We start from the raw sequence: 21,755 nt of genomic DNA, 5'->3' as shown, positions 1-21,755 counted from the left end.
CGCTTAGTAATTTCGTAACTAAAAGGAAATCAAAAATTGTATCAATCCGCAGCTCTGAATGATCTTCATCTCAAGATTTCGTTTATTACAACTGAGCCAGCGCACACAGACATTGTTAAGTACAAAAAATTAGAAGGCACTTTACTTCACAAAAAAGATTTAATGAATCACCGAATAGCAATAATTGCCCTACAAAATCTTAACAACATAAACAACTCTGACAGATGCCAATAGATGTTTAAAAAATATTATAAAATTAAACATTAGCAGACGATAAATTAAAAACTAAAAAGTATATTTCATATCACGATGTTTTATCTTTTCCTTTTTTAATAATATTGCTTTTTGATTACAGACGATATTTTGGGCTCATTTTTAGCTTACTTTCTCGTCACAGTAATATAAAAAAAAAAAAAAGGCATAAAAGGTGGTTTACTGTGCTAAGGTTATTGTATCGTAAAAATATTGCTTAGTACAAAAAATAAGTCGAAAAAAATAGATGAAATAATTAATTAAATATCAAATTTGAAAGTAGGGGTTTGAGATGGGAAAAATATGTGTCTGTCGGTCGACCTATGTGCTCCCCCCTCCCAAAAAAAAATTAACAAATCGTTCGATTCAAACAAACTTTTTAACTTCCTTTTAAAAAAAGGAAGCATTGTATTCGCGAAAAAATTTTCACCCAAAAATCGACCTCAATTTCTATTTTGCTCACCCCTGAGTGAATGTTGAGTTTTTTTTCGACTCGACCACATGTGGATAAGTGCCTAAGAACGTATAGACACGCGAAATATCCATTTTGATAATTCTTGAGTTAATTACAACGAGTTTTCTCGTGACGTCCGTATGTATGTATGTATGTCGCATAACTCAAGAACGGTAGGTCCTAGAAAGTTGAATTTTGGTACGTAGACTCCTAGTGGAGTCTAGTTGTGCACCTCTCTTTTAGTTGCATTCGGGTGTTTCTAAAGGGGTCTTTTACCCCTTTTTGGGAGGAAATCATTGTTAATTTCGATGTAAACTCAAGTGATGTTATAATTTGGCGGACACTTGGCGATACATCGCCAGTCTTTTGGTCGGCATGTTTTGTCGCCAACTTGGCGATTTTTTTTTAAATCTGATTTCTTTCGCCACTGTTGGCGATATCTAGAGAGTAAACTATTGAATCACATCAAAATTGCCAATAATGGAAAAATTAAGTAGTAAATTGGAGTAAAAGGAAGTCATGTGATGCACACATCAGCTCGTTTTTCTTTTTTTTTTTTTTTTTTGAAAGATCTCCCCGATGACATCTCATTCCGGTATTTCACTTTTTGATTCGAATAATGTTTCGTTCAACTTTGAACAGTTCAAAGCACTTTATATTAGCGTTTGCGGGAAAAATTGGAGGCAAATATAAAATGCGAACTTAAAGGCAGATTTATTTAAGAAAAACTTTGTTGGAAAAAGCTCTTAATGAGAATATTTTTACAAAAGATTTTTTTTTTAATTAGCCATTTTAATGGCATTTTTTCGACAATTAATTTTTATTTTAAACATTAACGACAACGCGAAAAATTATTTTATGTCACCAAAAATTGACAAAATGGAGTAGATTCTGAATACATTCTCAATTTTTTGTGACAAGAAATAAAAATGAAAGTTATTAATAAATATAGAAATACCATACCTCATAGACTTAACATTGACAAAAGTCAGAGATTAATATGACTGAATCGAAATGAATTTAAAGCGCAAATGTTTTTACCAGGGCTGCGGAGCTGGAGTGAAAAAGAACCAATTCCGGACTGTGGCTCTTACCCTATCCCCTCGTTTGTGCACTAACTATCAATCTAACTCAATATTCATTGCTGATGCTTGAAAAATTTAATCCAGTGGTAAATAATCTTTTTTTACCTGCGGGCTACAACTCACATTAATAGGAATCTTGTGGACCAGAACAAATATCAAATTTAATTATATAATTTAAGTTTTTCTAGATAGCATGGAAAAACAAGTGACACGAAAGACAATTACAAACTAAAATTGCTGACTTTATTACCACATTCTTATTTTATTGCATCTGTGTTTCAGAAATCAATTTATGACTACTTGACTTCAAAATTAATAATACCGAAAGAAGATTACTAGTATTTTTGGAAGGTTTTAGAATATATTTTTCGTTTTTTAACACTGAATACAACGACTGGGCACATGGGTCAGCTGCAAAGGGCAGGTTTGATCCGCGGGCTGTAGATTGAGCACCACTGATTTAATCAATGTTCCCAGTTCATCAAAACATTGAATGGACTATAAATGCGGGCAGTATTGAAATAAAATGGAGCACTATTTCCATTACATCAGATAATGTTCAAAAATTAGTCTCCTGTGCATGCCCGAAAACTCGGTGTTCTTCGAAGAGATGTAGTACATGCAAGACGTAAAATTTTTCGTGCACATAATTTTCCTCTAGTGACTGTAGCTGTATAAACTCTCAGGAGGAAATTAACTCTGTACGCAAAAACGGGATAGATGAATTCAGTGATTCTGACGGTGATACTTCAGAATGAAGTTTGCTAATTGAAAAACACTATTTTTTGATGCATAATGTTTTTAACGTACATGCATAATATTTTGAATTTACATGTAGAATATTTTTTATGTATTTAAAATTTGTCTGCCTCTTGCTTGTCAGTTTCACTCCTTTTCATGTATCTCTAAAGGTCTGTAAAAAAATTATGAGACACTATTTTTTTGTGAACATTGGGTTTTTTTCATCTGTAGACACTAAGGATTCAGAAAAATATCACATTTTGTAGTCCCCGAAGTTGGCAAACGAAACCATGTTTTTAAGCATCTTTTATGCCTTCGTCCCACAGCCTATTAGCCCTTACGGCTCTGCAAGTTGGTACAAGTTATTTTGAAACCCGGGGAAGGGATGCTTTTTGTTCCAAAGGGAGCTCATAATGCGCTTTTAATCTGTTTCTTTTTAATTGACGATTTAAATCTTGGCGAATCAAATAAGATTGCGAAGCAATCTTCATGGGTTGGTGAGCGTTAGCGAGCAGGGGACAGAGCCCCCTAGTGTTATTTTAAAAAATAAATAAAAGAAATATTGTAGCTGTTTCGAGAAATCTGGAAGTATGTTATTGTGACTTTTTTTCTCGTTAGCCTACTTTCTAATAAAAATAGTATTTAATGACTGTTGTAAGAAGAAATTACCCAATATCTTTTGATATGAGTTAATGTTACCTGTTATGTGTGCCTTAAGGTTTTTATAGAGATTTGAAGCTCAATTTGGCCGACTTTACCAAAACTTTGGCTGCCCTGTATGTTGAGTTTTAGCCTTAAATGCACAAAAAAGGCATATAACATCATGTAATTCTTCATATACTTAACTACTTTTAGTTTTTTCAGCAATTTCAGCATACTTTGTTTTTAAATTAATTTGTATCATCAATTAAGATTTTGGAAATAATTTAACCCCAAATCAATGGATGCTCCCAGAGGAAACACGAAATTTACTCAAGCCCTTTGAAGCTGTCAACAAAGGAAATGAATGCTTCTCTATCTTTGGTTTTGGAAGTCATACCCATGGTTACTACATTCAAACTGTATTTAATCAATGAAAAAAATGAAGATTAATTTTTGGGTGTAGGAACTATGAAGGAAACCCTCTTACAAGATTTAAACAGGAGATTCAAATCCATTTTAGATGCTGAAAACTATTATTTAGTAACAGCTTTTAATCCTTGCTTTAAGCTTGCTTTTTTTTTTTTTTTTTTTTTTGACACTAATGATAGAAAAGAAAATATCAAAGAAAAAAAATCAATTATTAATCTATTATTTTAAGTATTAATCTAGAATTTTTTTAAATTTTTTTTATGTTAATCAACTAGTCTGAAATAAATTTCTGGATTTAATTTATTTAAAACAAAAATTTAGAATGTAAATCTAGGATGGATCTTCTATTAATGGACTGGACACCTTTCTCGTAATTTGACTTACTCTCAAAAGAATAATTAAAATGAAAATGTAGCTTTAATATTGAGAATTATCTGCATGTTTTACAATCCTGGTTTATAGTTGATAATCTTGATCAATGAATGCAAAATATGTTGACAGGTCAATGCATCTATTTAAAAAACTGAATTATTGTACCTATAACTGTTAAATGAAATATAATTTAAAAAAGATTACTTAAGGGTGCCCATTAGTCACATATCCGCCAGTGTATATATTAATAATGTCACTATGGTTATAAATTTAAAGTTAGAAATATTTAAAAATGTTTAAGGCAGTATATTTATATAGCTTTATTTTAGAAAAGTTTTTGAATGAAATTATAAACTAATTTCATTCAATTATAAACTATAAAATAATGTAACTTTCAATAGAATGTATTCTTAATAAACATTTTATTAATTGATGAATGAATTCTGGCTTCAAGGGTTCAATGTACACAAATTTTAAAATTAAGTGTACACTTCTGCTATGACTTATCATAAGGTACAATTTTGAATTTAAAAGACTGTATTTTATATTATAATTGTATATAATACATAATTGTTAAAGAAAATTTGCAACGTTAATTGTTTCAGGTCGAATCACAGCTCATGATTCAGCCAGGCCGAAGCTTTGGTGGAATGGCAGAAGCTTCGTTCCATCTGTAGTTTTAATGTATAAAATTTGATAAAATAATAATAATAATGTTTGGAAACATAAAATTAATTTCCTTCAAACCTCTCTTCTAGGCAAACAAAAGAAAAATTATTATTTATATGAAGGAGAAACAATCGCCTATTTATGATGTTTTCTTAAAAGTTGCAAAAGATTTGAGAGATGACTGTCAATTTTATATTATTAAAGGGTATGAATTACTTTTCTTTTCCCTCTCTCCCTCTACTCAATTTTTATTTCAAAGTCTTCATTGCTGGAATGACTAAATTTTTGTCTGAATGAAACATTTTACCTACTCTTATTAAGGGGTAGTACATGGTGCTAAATATAGGTACAGTGAAATCCCATTACAACTGCTGATACAGCATACAGCAAAATGTTTTGCTCAACTTCAGTTAGGATTTTTTTTTCTTAATGCTGTTTGCGGAAAATAAAAACGACTTCCATAAATCGTAATGTGAAAACTTTGCTTGTGCTTTCAAAACGGAGTTATTCAAGGCGGAAATCCGTTCATGCTGAAATTTAAGTTGATGTGTGACAACAAAAGCCAGTGTTTAGCCACGCTGTAGTGAATTTTCAAGTTTTCAACTTTTTTCGTGGTGTAAATGCCTTTAACAAAATAGAATCTTTTATAATGTCCTCTGGGACCGAATCTCTCATACAACAAGAAGTTCTGTCTAGAACTAGACGAGCCTACTTTCCCGTATGCCCATACTACTTTCTAGTACCTGATCAATATTCTCAAAAATAGCTAAAGTCGCACATTTTTTCAAACATATTTTTAAAATACTTTAAGCTGATTTCTAGGAATAAAACAATCCTCACGCATCTAAAAAAATTAGATGAGGGAAAAAAACAAACAAACAAACAAATAAAATAACAGCAACTTTGAAACAAAGCAGCTAATACACTTTTTTCCATTAAAAAAAATCTTTAACAGCTTTCAAAACGAAAAAAAAATTATTAAAATTAATAAGCTCATTAAAATAAATACATATCAAAGAAAAATCGTCTTTTTCCCCTGTTGCCAAAAATATTTTTTTTAAATGAATTAATGCAAAACAAAAAAAAAATTAATTTGAATTTTGACATCTTGAATTCAAATTATGTTTTTCGCAATCAAGAGTGTGTGTATGTAGGCGTGTGTGTTTGTGTGTACGGATTATGTGTGTTTGTGTCTGTGTGCTGGCATAAGTGTGTGGGTAGTTGTGTGTATGAATGTGTGTGTGGGAGGGGGGTATGTGTATATGCATATCTGTTTGTGTCTGTGTGCAAGCATGAATGTGTGGGTAGTTGTGTGTATGTGTAGGTGTCTGTATGTGTTTGTGTGTGCGTGCATGTGTGTAGTTGTGTATGGTATGCACGTGTGTGTAGGACATGGATGCAACCTGGAGACGGCTTTCGCTATAGGAGCAGCATCGTGAGGAGCCCGTCGACGGTGATGGTGCGGAGGGTGGCGGCAGGAAAAATCAAAGGACCTCAAAAACAGTCGAATGAGAACAATGAGCATTCGTGATTGCTCAAAAAAAAACAATAAAATGTCAACTTAAAGAAATAATTTTCATTGTCAAAAAGAAAAAAAATCGTCTGCGCATATCTTTATATAGAAACATAAATGAATTCGAGTTTATTCGCCAAAAAAACTGAGTACCTAAATTGAAACTTTAGCGTAAAAATAAAAACAAGTCATATCTACAATAATTATTTCACAGTTAAAACCATAGCTGCAGAGTTGGAGTCAAAGTCAATCTCATTTTGAGATAAAGCAGTCAGAGTCGAATATTTAGGAATCGGAGTCAGTCATTTGTCCTCCGTGTATAAATTTTTGCCAAAACTACGAAGTCAGAGTTGAAGTCGGGGAGTCAGAGTCCGATTAATTGTCGGGCACAGGAGTCGGAGTCAAGTGCCCCTAAATTCTCGGAGTCGAATTCTGGAGTTTGGCATCAAGAGTTATTTCAAACAAAATTTATTTGAAGTAAATCTGCCTTCAAGTACAGAATCTACATTGACTTTCAGTTTCCCCGTAGGTGCTATAGTTAAGGGATTTGAACTGTTCAAAATTGAACGGAAAATTGTTCAAATCAAAAAGATATTTTACATACAAGTTTTTCATCAAAAGCTTTTTTCCTACAAAGTTTGTTTGAAGCAAATTTGCCTCACAGTTCGGAATTGCCTTTGAATTTCCCCGTAAACGCTAATGTTAAGTTTTTTTTGAACTGTTCAAAATTAAACAAAAAATAGTTCAAATCAAAAAGTAAAATATGGGAATGAGGTGTCCTCGCCGAGATCTTTCGAACAAAAAAAAGTTTTTTCGTATCGGACTATTCATTCAAAAATTATTAGGGGGGACAGACCGACGGACCGACAGACATTTTTCCCCATCTCAATACCCTACTTTCCAATTTTTGATTTTTCGATATTTATTTAATTATTTTAATTATCTTTGACATTTTTTTGTTTTTCGCGATATTTTTAAGATGCATTGAGCCTTCTTTCATGCTTTTTTCTTCTTTTTCTGACTTTTACTGGGAAAGTAGGCTAAAAAACGTTTTTTGTGCAGCTGACCAGTGAATAAAAGTTCAGTGCTCAATATTTTTCTCTTTGTTTTTTCGAAATAAATGTGTTTACTTACATTTTAGGTCAGTAATCTTGGACAATAAATGTTGCAGGTTGAATTATATTAGAGTGCAGATTTGCAAAATTATCACTTTTATAAAAAAGAAGAAAGTTTTTAGACTATTCTGTTACCACAAAATTTGTTTTTGGACCCTTGGAGTTCTTTGCAAGGGATTTCACTTTATCTATATTTCTTTATGTGGGTAAGTTAAAAACTTTCAGCAGCATTCTATAAATTAACTAGTCAACACCTTACTGTCAAATTTCAATTGTTTTGGGCATCCTGTACTTTAAAGTAAGAAATAACAACTGTTCAGCACAAAGGTATTTATTTATCTTATCCTGTACTTTGTTTAATTTTGTTGAAGTTAAGCAGTAGGACTCTGCTAACAAGTAAAAAGATGCTTAGTAAAGTAAAAAGATGTTTACTAAGGGTGTCATCATGACACCTTAATTTAAATTCTAATTTCAAACACTGCTATAGTGTTTTTCTCTCTTATATGTTTCACTCTTCAAAAAATCAAGATGTATATTTGTTCCTGGGAGAAAAAATATTAACTATGTCTACTACAAGCTTATAAGTTGTTCTACTCTGTTATTTTTAACCCCCGACTTACAAAGGAAGGGGTTTATAAATTTGACGTGTCTGTGTATCTGTCTAGCACCTAAACGGATGGACCGATTTTGAAAAAAAAAAAAAGGCCGAAAGAAGAGTTGATCAATAGTGTTCTTAGCTAGGTTGCATCACTGGATGACATTAATTAACGAAGATAATTATTAAAAACATCTGAAAGGTTTTTCGTGATTTTTACAGTGAAAACATGTTTAGAAATTTAATACTAAAATAAAGGTAATTTTTTTCGGGGTCTGATAGGATGTGTTTGGAACTTCAATGTTATATAGAATTCAAATTATAATGTTTTTTTAAAGTAGATTTTAATAACAGCTAAGCCATTATTCATACGGTTAGTAACCAAATAGATTGTTGGTTGATAAGGAAATTAAACACAATGATTTAAAATTTTTATCTGTTGCCCCTCTCTATTTGTTAACAAAGTATTTGTAATTGATTTTTAATGGTGTAAGGCAGTGGTAGGCAACCTTAATTAACTGCCAATTGACTTCCCAAGTTTGGTGGACACTAAGATTGACTTTTGGGGGGAGGGGGAGGAATTATCTTCCTTTCGGGTAACTGGCAACATCCCGTTGAAAACAACTTTTACCAGCTGAAAAACACAGGCCGAGGAGTCAGTCACCTTTCTCACCTTTAGTCACCTTTTGAAAATTTGGTTACTTTTAGTCACCTTTTGCAACTTTTGTCACCTTTCTCACCTTTCTTGAAATGTCTTATGATTTTTTTAATAAATAATTAAATCCTTGAAAAGTATCTGAATGTTAACAGTGAAACTAATTAAAAAAGTAGCATTAAATATGCCCCCCCCCCCCATCTTGTTGTTGTTTAAGAAAAATAGCTATGCTACCGGAAAATCCGGGATTTTTTTTTTTATTGTTTGCAATTGCACCCTATGAGCAAAACCAGTCTTTCTATCCCCCTTCGACCGTCAGACGCATTTTCCGCAAGTCTTGTCTAAACGCCATTTTGTTTCCTATCGTGTTTCTGGCCATAGAGTGTTGTTCGACTTCAGCTGTGCAATTTGTTTCTACACACTTTGTTGAGTGAGTGGTCATCGAATGCAAATTGTCTTCCGTGTTTATCAAATGACATCATCTGATGTCTCCGAATCTCACGCTCATCTCTAGCCAGGCACGTTACTTGCTTGTTTTACTTTTACTGACTTCGAAAGTCGCGACTAAGCAGCCACACGTGGTTCGATTTGAAAAAGGGGTGATGGGTTAAGGAGGCCTGCCTCGATGTCTTCTTTGAGCGTAGAATAGTGAAAAGTTTTGGTTTGTGTTTATAGTGTCACTTTGTGTTTGCACAGAAATGGTTAATTTGGGTTTTATTTTTGCTGCGCAAGTGCGAAGTGAACTTGGTCTGTGTAAACATTTCTTAACATTTCCTTTTTTGGTGCGTCTCAGAGAATCTCCGAATATTTTTTTTTAGGTTTCAATGCTTTATATGGCTAGTTCCAGTAAAAATAAAGCTTTTAGAAGCAAATGCTAGCCAAAAGCTTTATTTTATGTAACGGCGAGATTGATTTTATTTAGAGACGTACCGAGTACTCGGTAACTACTCGGTACTCGGCCAATATGCCAAGTACTCGGTACTCGGCCAAATTTTGATCAGATACTCAGCCAATACCGAGTAGTTGCAAAAAATTGAATACATTAAAATTTACAAAAAAGCTCAAGCATATATAATTTTTTGCAACCATTTACAATTCAAATTTAAATTTTGAGAATAATGAAGTTTGAAATACTTCAATGAAATAAATCTTGGTTCGAATGTCTTGAAAGTTAATAAAGCTTTTTTGTTGAAAATTGTGCAAATATGGAATTTTTGCTACAAACTGAAATTAGCTATAAGATATATAAAAATACCTTAGCTTTAAAAATAAAAGGAAATAAAACAACGTTAGAAGCACAGTGCAGGATCACTGCAGACACGTGTTTTGGCATTACGAGGAATTTCTTTTTCAATGCACAAAATGTGAGCTCGTTGATTTAAAGGCATCCAGCAAAAGTCGAATTTTTTGTCGTATGCCTTTACAGTCTTTAGTTCACATGTTATGCACTGAAAAGACGATCCTTGTAACACAGAAAAACGTGTCTGCAGTGTTCCTGCATATTGTTTTTTTTGCTTTTAAAAATTATTTATGTTTAGCGAACTAGACCTGTAATGAATTAATTTGTATAATTTGTTTTAATTCCAACTTGATAAGTCATACCTTTTATTTATTCATTTTTAATTTAAAAAATATTATTTTTGCAAAATTTTGTAGTTAAATTTCAGCAGGAATTTAGTTTAAAAACTATTATATGGACAAGGAGGTCTATACTGCTATTTTAATAAGTTCAAAATTCATCGGTGTGTGTCGGTGGTCCTTCTTTCAACATAATTGGTACTGGGAAACTCGGCCGAGTACTCGGTACTCGGCTACTCGGCCAAAGTGCTACTCGGTACGTCTCTAATTTTATTAAAATGCAGTTTTAACATGGTTTGGTAATGGGCATTTCCACGAAAGAGTGGACATGAGGGTAAACATTTCAAAATTGTCCTTTTGCAATAAATAATATGTCAAATTAAAGGTAATAATATGAGAATTATGAAACTATAAAGAATATTTTCATTATAATTACTGTTTTTCATTTTTTGGGGCTTAAAGTTAGTGCAACATAAAAAACTTTCAGTTTGAAAAAATAGGGTATTTTCATTCTCTCTGAAACAATGCTTCAAACAGTAGCATTTTTATTTTGTGTACATTTATTGTCATTTCTGACCTTTCACTATCTTTTAAAGTACTTAATATTTGCTAAAAATACATTAAAGAACATTTGTAATACAAATATACTTATAAGGTCTGTCTGTCACACCCGTCACAGAAAAGATGCTTAATATAGCATAGCAAATGCAGTATTCCATGAAAAAGCATGAAATTTCATAAAAGTCTAATTATTGTGCATCTGATTAAGTATGACACAAAAAAAAATTGATTAAAAAAATTAATATGAAAATTTTGGTGTGACGGGTGTGACAACACTTCAAACACTTTCTAAATTTCAAAATAATTCCTAAATTTAGTAGAACAGTTTACATAATTCTGTTTCACAAAAAATTAAAAGATTAAAAAATAGTAATAAATCCTGAAATTCAAAACATTTGAATTTGGCAAGAATTGTAATTATTTAGTATTTCATTTTTCTCTCATTCTTCATAAATTTTCTGATAAATACAAATTATAAGATTAATTTTATATAAACATAACTGTGCCATAGAATTAAATGTGGTTTACATTTTTAAACTGTAACTTTATCTCATATAACTCTATCTCTTTGTGAGAGTTCTTTTGTGATTCTGATGGTGAAGAGATCAAAGTTTCTTTCCTACAACAGAAGCTGTTTTTCTTCAATATTACATCTTTTTACGTCACAACTCATCAAATACTACAGTCAAAGGCAATGGTGTCATCACGATGGGACAAATCTATTGCAGTAGAAGGCATAAAATCGTTTCACCACTTTCAGGTGTGCGATTCTACAAATCTTTTAATTGGAAAGACTGCTAAGTCTACATTGAAAAAAGTAGCTGTCACTTCAACTCAAACAGTAGAGCTTCCTCCTAGCAGGATCCTACAACCACCTGAGCTTACAATTGGTGATTTTGTTTTGGTTTCACTTACCACTACAGACAGCTGTACGAAGCACTGCATAAATAAATTTTATTATACTACTGTTTTGGACATTGACATCACGAAAGAAGAAGTAAGTTTAAAATATATGCAGGCTAGTGGACCCCATTGGATTTGGCCAGAAAAAGAAGATATTTCATCCGAAAAAATATCGGTAAATATTAAAAAAGTTGCTCCACCAGCCCTTGTAACAAGTAGATGCCATTATAAGTTCTAAAACAATACTACATATAGGTATAGGATTTAATTTATTATAAAATGTAAGTATATATTAACTATTGTCAAGCTCACTATTTGTATGTACTTTTCTGTTTGTCTGTACTCTTCTTTGAAAAGTTGCTCCACAAGCCCTTGTAACAAGTACAGGCTACTGAAAGTTCTGAAACAGTTGTATGTATGTTTATATAGGTGTTATTTCCAATAAAATGTAAGTATATGTTAAGTATTGTCCAGTTTAATAGTTGTACTGATCACTGTTCTTCAAAAATTTGCTTCTCAAATTCACAACTTGGCACACTATCACACCCGTCACAAATTCTGTCACACCAGTCACGCCAGAAAAAAATTCCTACGAGGTAAAAAAATTTCATTGTGCTATAAATCTTGTGTTTTAAGTTTCATCTGAATCTCATTCAATAAAATAAAATGCTACAGAAATGAAACATTAAAAAATTCACAGGAAATTGTACAAATGCAAAGGTAAGTGAAAACTCATGTCCCCCGAAAACGTCACACCCGTCACAAAATTTAAAATATTTCTTTAAAAAATTGAAAACTTCTACAGTTTCATTTTAGCTTAATTATTTAAGCAAATGCATAGGTTAACATCATTTAAAACTTTGTTGGTGTTTACTAAGTTATTAATTGGGTAAAATTCAGATACAACTCTCAAAAATAGCGTCTCAACGTCACACCCGTCACAATGGAATTGCCCTAATGTAATGATTTGGTTCATCCACATTCATTTCAGAAAGCTGCTGATTTTATAATCCAGAGATTTTATAAGTGGCGGTTAGTGTTTATTTATTGAATTGGAACAAAAAAACTGCTGTAAACCTATTTGGAACAAAATGCACCACGACAGTATTTTTGATAAATGAGATATTATTTTTCTAGATTCAATAAGGAATAAATTTATGTTTAAAAAAAAAGAAAAGAAATAAAAAAAAAAAAACAGCCAACCAACGCATCTAACAAATGAGTCCCGATTGAAAAAAAAAAACAAAAGTACCCTCACATCGCTATCTTTATCACCCCTATTTTGATCAAATCAGAAGAGACCATGACAGCATTCCTGCTTATTCAGCATTATTTTTTATTCCTAAGCCTGATAAGTTGGGGATTGCAAATTGACTAGGACCAGTCTAGCTGGACCCAGAGCCTGTTGCTGGTCGTCACTTTTGTATTTGTAATTATTAACAACTTGATTTAATACTACATTTTTTACCTCCCATGGACATGTCATGGAATATTTTCAGAGCTTGTTAAAAAAATTAAAAATAAATAAAACAAGAAAGAAAAAATCATGAACATTTTCAGGCATATGAAATGATATTTTCATCATTTTATTTTTGCATTGTAAGTACAATTATCATTTTGTTAAAGTCTGATTTTTCAAATTGGTTTTCTCAGTTATTCTCTACTGTCAAGACTTTCGATTTAATATTTATGCTTTGTATTTACTAAGAAAAAAGAAAGAATGCTGATAATTTTTCAACAAGCTAAAAAAAGAGAAAAAACAATACTAACAACGTGATTGAATAACATAAATTATATGTTCAAGAAATGCATCATCTTGCTTTTTACTTCACAATATTAAGATTTATTATATATATATATATATATACAGGGTCCATTATGAAAGTAATGAGCATTTACTGGCAAAATATATTTATTGATCGTAATTTGTACAAATATTCTTCAAAATACATTCCTCCTGCATCAATACACTCGCAGAGACATGTTTGCTACGCCTGAAAGGCACCCTGAAACTCTTCCAAGGGAATGTCTCTCAGGAACGTTGTAACATGGTGTTGGATGTTTCCCAAGGTTCCCCAATGTTTTCCTTTCTTCTCTCTCTCTCTTGAGTCGTGGAAACAAAAAGAAGTCACATGAAGCTAAGCAGGGACTGTAAGGTGGTGAGGGATCACCGGCGATGGGGGGGGGGAGACATCCATAACGGGGTTTGTCGACGACCTCCTCCTGGCTCTCTTTGAATGCCTTGTGCCACTTCCCAGACTGTGATCTTGAAATGCAATCGTCCTTGAAGGCTTCTTGCAGCATCTGGAATGTTTCGGTTGCATTTTTTCCAAACCTCACGCAAAACTTTATGGCGTATCATTGTTCAAGCGAACGCTCCATTGCATTATGTTACAAAAGTTGAAAACATACTTCAAGCGGAGGCACTTATCTCCGCTCACACTGCTCAAAAGCAACTGACGACTGGATGCATTGAAAGGGCATATCCCGCACCACATTTCCCAGCCGGTTTTACCGTGCTGCCATCTATCGTCGCGTCACAATAACATTATGCTCATTACTTTCATAATGGACCCTGTATATATATATAATAAGGTTACATAGAGTTTACACTGAAAGTTTTTTGAAAATGTCTTAAAATTTTTATTTTACTACTTCTAGCCCTATAATATTCATTTCCAAAATTGTAAAGAAATCTTTACAAGAAATATATAGGCTATTTTGGTAAAAATCAGTAAAAAGGGATAATGCTTTTCTGTTTTTTGAGTTCTTAACAAATTGCTTTTGGTCACCTTTTAGTTACTTTTTTGTCACCCTTTAGTCACCTTTGTTTTCAAATTTGTCACCTTTCTCACTTTTTTCAAAGGCCATCAGCAGTCCTCGACCTGAAAACATTGTATAAAATCATTGACAAGTTTTATTTGTAATCTATAGTAACTTTTGAGAAGATTTTTCAAGAACAAAAGGCAAAAAGGATTTTAATGAAAATCAAAAGTTATGGTTCTTCCAGCGATTGCAAAAAAGATTTCAAAAATATTCAAATGACTTTTGATTATGAAGTTGTGCCCCATTCTTTCGCAGAAAATGACGTATATTCAAGTTCCTCTGATGAAAAACATTGTCCAGAATGTTGTCGCGATCGACTGAAAGCAGGCTTGAGATGGACTGGTCAATCGCGATCAACGGGCTGCCTATCGCTGGTGTAAAGCAGCCCATTGATAGTAAAAGGATTTTCAATGTTCCTTCTTGATTCTACATTTGCGACTCAATCAGGGTTTTTTTAAATTTTTAATTTTAGTTACTTGTTACTTCTGTTTCAATAAGGATATTATAATGTAAAGAAGGAGAGCTTTTTTTGTCTTACAAATATTTATAATGAATGAAAATTAAATTCCCTTTTGAATAAGTTTAATTCTTCTTTAAAAAACGAAGTGATGCATATTTAAATTGAAATTTTCTTTTTCTAGTGAATTGGCAATGAAAGAATTTTCAGAAAACCAAAATGCAAAAATAGTGTTCAGTCCAATGAAGTCAAAGGTAATTTCATTGTTAGTTAAATTTTTGCAGTTTGATAGTAAAATACTCATGTATTTTTAATATTTTACTCAAATATGTACTTGGTTCTTACTTTATTGAATCTTCTTTTTAACCCGTTCGGGACGGCAGTTCGCAGAAGATAGCGCTCCCTCAGGACGGCAGCTGTTACACGCAGACTGTGCGCACAGGCCGGGGCAATTTCTCCCTCGAAGCCTAATACGCAATTTCGGAAAGTACGCATACATAATAATGGATAAAATGTATACTTTAAGCAGAAATGAAACCATTTTTTAATATATGATAAAATCTATCAAAATTTCAATCATAACAAAAAATTGAATGAAAATAATTAATATTTAACAATAAAAATGCAAAATATATTGTTTTTACAATAACTAAAAGTACCAAAATTAAACAATATATTTTCTACAAAACAGGGGAAATATTTGTGCTTAATATTTTGAAATACTTGAAGAATATTGTAAGAATTAATATTTTAAAGCCACATGAAAAATTTCAAAGCACAGATAAATGCGCATTGAGCATTTTACACTCATTAGTAGTGTTACGTCTTTTATTCTGCTTTTAGCAAATTGCACATCTCCGCCTAAGTTCTTTGCCTTTTTCAGCATATCATTTTCGAAAGTAACTACTGCATAAAGAACTCCAACAAAAATAATTTATAGTTGTTTCAGTGTGACCCAAAAGATCCATAGATGGATCAGTCATAAATTAAGATATTTCCTCCTCGGAAAGATAAAACATGTTCACCATGGCTACTAAATGAACATAAAAGTAAAACCCCTTGCTAGAATATCTCCCCTCCAATCCCATTATAAATGGAATCGAAACTAGAAAGAGCCACTTCAAAATGAGTACACATTTCCCTTCAAACTTGCGAGGACATGTTTATATTTTCTTTCATGAAATCCAATAAATCACAGACACTTGACAGACCCCATTCTTACGTCAGACAGAAAAATACTAACGCAGGAGAGGAATCATTTGAACAGGAATCATTTGAACGGAACATGGATAAGTAACGCCATCTAAGAGTAAACATTTCATTCCAAATCCAAAACGCAGAAAAGCGTCGTCGTTAGGCCCGCCGCGTACTACTTACCGTAACGCACGGATGCGTTTTTCGTATCTGAGGAACCACCTAGTGCTGACGCAAAGACGCGTCGTTCGTGTCGAACAGGTTAAACCACTTTTTGGTAAGATTTGTTTCTGATTGTTGTAAACAGAGGTTTTACTGCATGAATATGTGTCTTGCTGTTTGTAACTTTCATATTGTTATTACTAGAAAGTATTTATTGTAGTCTTATTCCTATAATTATTTTGAGCCTGCTTTCCAGTATTTTTTGAATGAAAACTAGAAAATAAATAAAAGCATGACTTAACTTATAGGAGTGTCTCTAAAAGCAAAAATAAAATGAAATAACAATGACATGATGAATGAAATGACAGCAAATATTTAGAAATAAAAATTTTCTAAGTATAATAAGGATATAAGCTGATGAAAAACTGTATCTCCATCTGCTGCCCCTTCCCATCCTCAACAATTTTTTGGGAAATAGTCATTTTTGGGGAGGGGGAGAGATCTTTGTTTGGAGATTCTTTAAGAGATTTTATTTTTGGTATAATTGATTATTGATGCGTACATATTTCCTTCCTTTCTGAAAAAATTTCTAAATTTTATTTTTTTATGTTACCCTGATTGAAAAAAAAAAATCCTATTAAATAAAGTGATGCAATTTAAGTCTTATCTACTTAAAGTTATTTGCCTTTCTGACGTATTACCCCCCCCCCCCTAAAAAGAGTTCTTACTGTATCTATTTTCCCCCCTTAATTTTTTCCATATTCAAAGCTGTATGATAGAAAAACATTTCTTGTAATTTTGCTCCATAGCTTGTTTTTCCTTTGTTTGTGTGTCTATGTCAAACAAAGCTTGAATTACAGTTGTCTCCATTATAAAGAACATTTGACACAGAGTTTGTTGATTTAAATCAGCTTGATTAAAAGCAGGATTTAAATCAAGTGATTAAAAAAATCACATACTTAAATCAAATGATTTGAATTAAGTGATTTTTTTTAACAAAATCATTAATTAAAATCGGTTGATTTTACTTTTATAAATTAATTTTGCATTTTTAGAATGTATTGCTCTAAATTTAACTACACTGCATTAAACTATCTTAACTTCAACTGGCAAAACTGCATAAATCCCTCTTTCTGTGTGTGTAACAGATTTTCACTCTCTTGCTTTTACTCCAAAATTACAGTTTAGAACAAAATAAAAATTTAGAGTTTTTCTTGTACACCATGGCTAATGTAGTTCAGAAAAGTAATTGTGCAGCGTATTATTTTCCACTAAAAACGTACATGATGATGAAAACCTTATCTTTATGCAAAGCATAAAACAAAATTAATTCTTATCTAAGCATTATAACATATTTATAAATCTTAAAATATTATTGGATAGTTATAGAACTTCTCTTAGTTTTAAAAGTTGAATGGATTCATCTATTGTATGAAATATATTAAATTAATAAATTTAAAGTAATTTATATCTACAAATTTTTGAAAATTAAAAAAAAAAAGTCTGATTTAAGTCAAAAAAAATCCGATTTAAATTAAAAAAAATCAGTTTTTTGATTTAAAAAAAAAATTAATAAAATCACTAACCCTGATTTTACGTGGAACTATATTTGATACATAATTCCTGACAGTTTGAAAGAAGGAATTTAATTAGTTTTTAAGATATGTAATAGTTTTTTTTTTATGTAACAGAGACATATTTCATTTTTGAAAATGGTTTTTAACTGTTGAAAAAGTATCTTTGGATTGATTTGGGTCAAAATTAAATCAAAACTAATTAATTGAAAGAGAAATAGCTGATATAGTAAAATCGTTGGTTTATAGGAAAGTACCCCTGTTTAAGTATGCGTCAACTTCTTTCTTATTAAACTTGCTTAATTTCAATACATAATAAAATTCTGCGCATTTACTTTTCTTTAACCCTTTTCTCCCTCTAAATTTGTTTTTTATTAAGTAAAATTTTGGAAAAAATGCTAGTTCAAAAAAGAAAAAAAAAATCAAGCTATTAGTTGAAAAAAGGTCAAGTAGTTGTATAATATTGTCTTACATAACCATTTCTTATCTTCATTTTATGTAGATTGGAGTTCAAGATGAAGTATATATTGGTGCTTTGCTTAGTTATGATGAATTGAGCGCTTGGGCTACAAATAGATGTATACCACTTGTGCGAGAAATTACATTTGAAAATGCAGAGGTATTTTTACTTAGTTAATTTCTTTCTTAAAATAAACTGTTGTTACCCAATAAGTACTTTTTGATACCTACTTCTCAAGTATGTTACCTAGCTTTCAAGTATGTAGTAGTTGGTTTAAATGCTCAGCATGTGCAATCATGTGTTGTGCATATCGTGATATGTATCTTTAGAAATTAAGATTGCTACGTTGAATGTTCTCACAAATAATTGCTATTCATAGCAAATATTACTTTTGTCTTCAATAATTAACTAAGTATACAAAATATTTAAAAAATGTGTAAATGCTGCATAACCGATATATCTTTAAACTACCAATCTGTGCAACATATTGTGTGAAAGTAATTTATAAAATAAATTAATTAATGAAACTAATAAAGATAATTACTTTAAATTTTTATAATATTGTCCATAAAAATATTAATGATAAAAAGTTACCAAAAAAAACATTTTCAAAAATAAAAATTGAGGAATATTTTTTCATGCATGATCGTAAATAGTGGTTTTCAATTTAAAAGAAACAATTAATTAAAAATAATTAACTAACTGTAAATCAAAAATTTATGATGTGCTACATTCAGACTTTAAAAAAGTATGTTTTCTAAAAGATAAATAAAATGAAAAGAACTACTTTAAGTAGTTGTAGTCGGGATTGTGGAATCGGAAGAAAATTGAGACTCAAACTTCAGGGATTGCAAAGCATCCAACTAGAACTGTTACCTCAAAATCAGCCAGACTGCAACTATACAACCATAACGTAGCTGCCACTCAGAGGGAATATTGTCCGCTCCACTTAATCGAATATTGTGGGTTCCAAGAAATATTATTCCATTAAGCAGGGTCTTTTATTAAGCAGGGAAAATTTATTTACCTTTCTAAAATGACAACATTTGTCTTAAAACGTAACAATAACAAAGCAGTAGCTATATAAATGAATTAATTAATGTTATTGGTAAAAAGTTTTTGAAATAAGCTAAGTTAACAACAAAATAGTTTAATAATAATTAATAGAAAAAAACAAGTATGGATGAAAATTAGAATAAGTAACTTACAACTTGAGTTATAAAATCTTTGTTTTAGCACCTTTTTTCAGTACATAATTTTTTGAAAAATTCCATAACAGTGAGTTGCTTCCTCAAGGTGGGGGTTGTGTTGGGAACATATTTCCGACTCTCCCCCCCCCCCCTCTCTGCTGTGTTTTACATCAATTTGTTATTGTCTAAAATGTGTATATTTCTTTCTGTTGGTTGGTTCAATTATCGACTGCCCCATCATTTTTTTTTATTGTAATGGCAAAGATACAAGAAACTATGGAATAGTGGAAACGTTTTGATGTAATATGGATGTTCTTCTCGCCTATTGTCGGCGAAAAATATTACTTTATATTTTTAGCCAAAAATTGTTCTTTCTAAATTTATTGTAAGAAAACTTCAGCAAAAATATTTGCGAATGATGATCAGTATTATTCAATTATCCAGGGAAATTGTTTGACAAAGCGGGGATCTTTAACATTGTGTCTATGGGAAAATATTCAGTTCCAGGAGGTTTTAATAGTATAAGCGGGTATTCGTTTATCCGTTACTTGATTAAGCGGGGCTTACAGTATGACCTACTCAAACTCCTGGAACTGTTAAGCCTCCAACTCCCAATTTCTTTACCCGAAAATCAGCTGGACTCTGGCTCTGCATCCCTGGTTTTAGTGCCGTGGAATTTTATTTCAATTTAATTCTAAACATTTTTACTGAACAGTGAAAGGGAAAGAGTTATTTTATACACTGTAAAAGAATAATTTATACTTTCCTCCATAGGAATTAACCGAAGAAGGTATACCATTTTTGATTCTTTTTCACCATCCAGATGACACTGAAAGCCCTAAAATATATTCTAAAGAAGTCGAAAAGCAACTACTTGATGATCGAAGTAAGTAAAATTATTATTAGGGATACAATTAGGGGTCTGACATGTCATTATTAGGTCTGTGTAAATATATTTTGAGAAGAATGAGCTTTATCATGTATCAATATTTTAATTTTCATAAATTTCATTTCTCTATGAAATTAAAGTATGTCATCAAATTGGTTTTTTTAGCTACATTGAAAATTTTGACAAAAAAGGAAAAAATTCTTTCATACAAAATTTTGTCTCCTTCAATTTCTGAATTATTTATTAATCCAAGAGTCTTTTTTGATTTCAACACCATCCTTGGTGAAGTACTGATGGAAAAATAGAGATCCTTGACGAAAGTCGTGCTCAGAAATGGACGTAACACAAACATTACTCTTACAAAATTAATTAAACTTTTGAAAAGAGGCTTAAAAAACTTTAGTTTTTATGGATCCTAGTGTTGTCAGATTGGGGGAAATTTCCCCATTTTGGGGAAATCTGGTGCTTTCTGGGGAAATTTTGGGGAAATGGGTTTTGAGGAGAATTCTTTGGGGAAAAATTTTTTTCTTGGGGAAAACCTGGGGGGGGGGGGGAACCTTGGGGGGGAAAAAAGAATTTTTTTTCGCATTTTGATTCGCGTCAAGAAGTAGTAGTTACATTGTTTGTATCAAACAGCGTGGTTTAGCTTTGCTCAACTTTATGGATTTCGCATTATGCGGAATATTATGCTATGGAATTCGCGTTCAATGTTCTGCGTGAGTAGCCAGTTGATACGTGAAACGGGTAAAAATAAGTGTGATAAAGAATGCTCTTGGATAAATATATACAAAAATCATAGTTTAAATGTACATACAGAAGCATAGTAGTCAATGCAAGCAGAAAAAAAAATATTTGGCTATTTCTTATCTTTCGGTCAGGCGCTTGTATTTGTGACTAGTGGCACCCGCACGGCTTTGTACGCAGTAGAAAATTAAAAGGTCTTTTGTTTCCCCTGTATATTTAATGCATGATGAACTTCTCTCCAATTGGCTTGCCCACGCTACGGTTCCATGTTATGATAGCTTGGTAATTTACTCGTCCATCTTATGATGATTTTGCTCGGGAAAATATTCTTAAAATTTGAATAGAAAAAGAACAAAATCTATTTTTCCTAAAATTGCTTCGAGGTGCATACTAGGGTGGGTCGATTTTGACTTTTTTTTTGAAATCGAAAACGCCTGTGGTGGGAAAAGTTGTGTATTGGCATCAAATGCTCGCATAAAAATTTTTTTGGAAATCAAAATATATTTAGATCCCCTGCCAGCCCTTTAAAGTTTGGTCAAATATGTAAAAATTGATATTTTTAATTTTTTTTTAAAAATCTTATGTATAATATTTTTAATTGCCTGTGGTGGGAAAAGTTGTGTATTGACATCTAATGTTCATTAAAAAAAAATTTGGTAATTAAAATACATTTATACCTTTTGCCAGGTCCCTGA

The 21,755-nt window shown here is 31.7% G+C and overlaps 1 protein-coding gene across 1 annotated transcript in view; it reads left to right on the top strand.

Annotated features, from left to right (window-relative positions):
* The window catches only part of LOC129216165 (endoplasmic reticulum resident protein 44-like), a 40,566-nt gene that overhangs the window by 7,291 nt on the left and 11,520 nt on the right, over positions 1-21,755 (top strand). The window contains exons 6-9 of the mRNA XM_054850336.1: positions 4,734-4,849; positions 15,032-15,101; positions 18,280-18,396; positions 20,202-20,313. Of these exons, the coding sequence (XP_054706311.1) occupies positions 4,734-4,849; positions 15,032-15,101; positions 18,280-18,396; positions 20,202-20,313 (415 nt within the window). The remainder of the gene's footprint in view (positions 1-4,733; positions 4,850-15,031; positions 15,102-18,279; positions 18,397-20,201; positions 20,314-21,755) is intronic.

Source organism: Uloborus diversus, chromosome 2 (genome assembly GCF_026930045.1).
Source record: "Uloborus diversus isolate 005 chromosome 2, Udiv.v.3.1, whole genome shotgun sequence".
Lineage (NCBI taxonomy): Eukaryota > Metazoa > Arthropoda > Arachnida > Araneae > Uloboridae > Uloborus > Uloborus diversus.
Note: the sequence above shows the minus strand (reverse complement) of the source record. Positions and strands in the feature narration are given on the sequence as shown.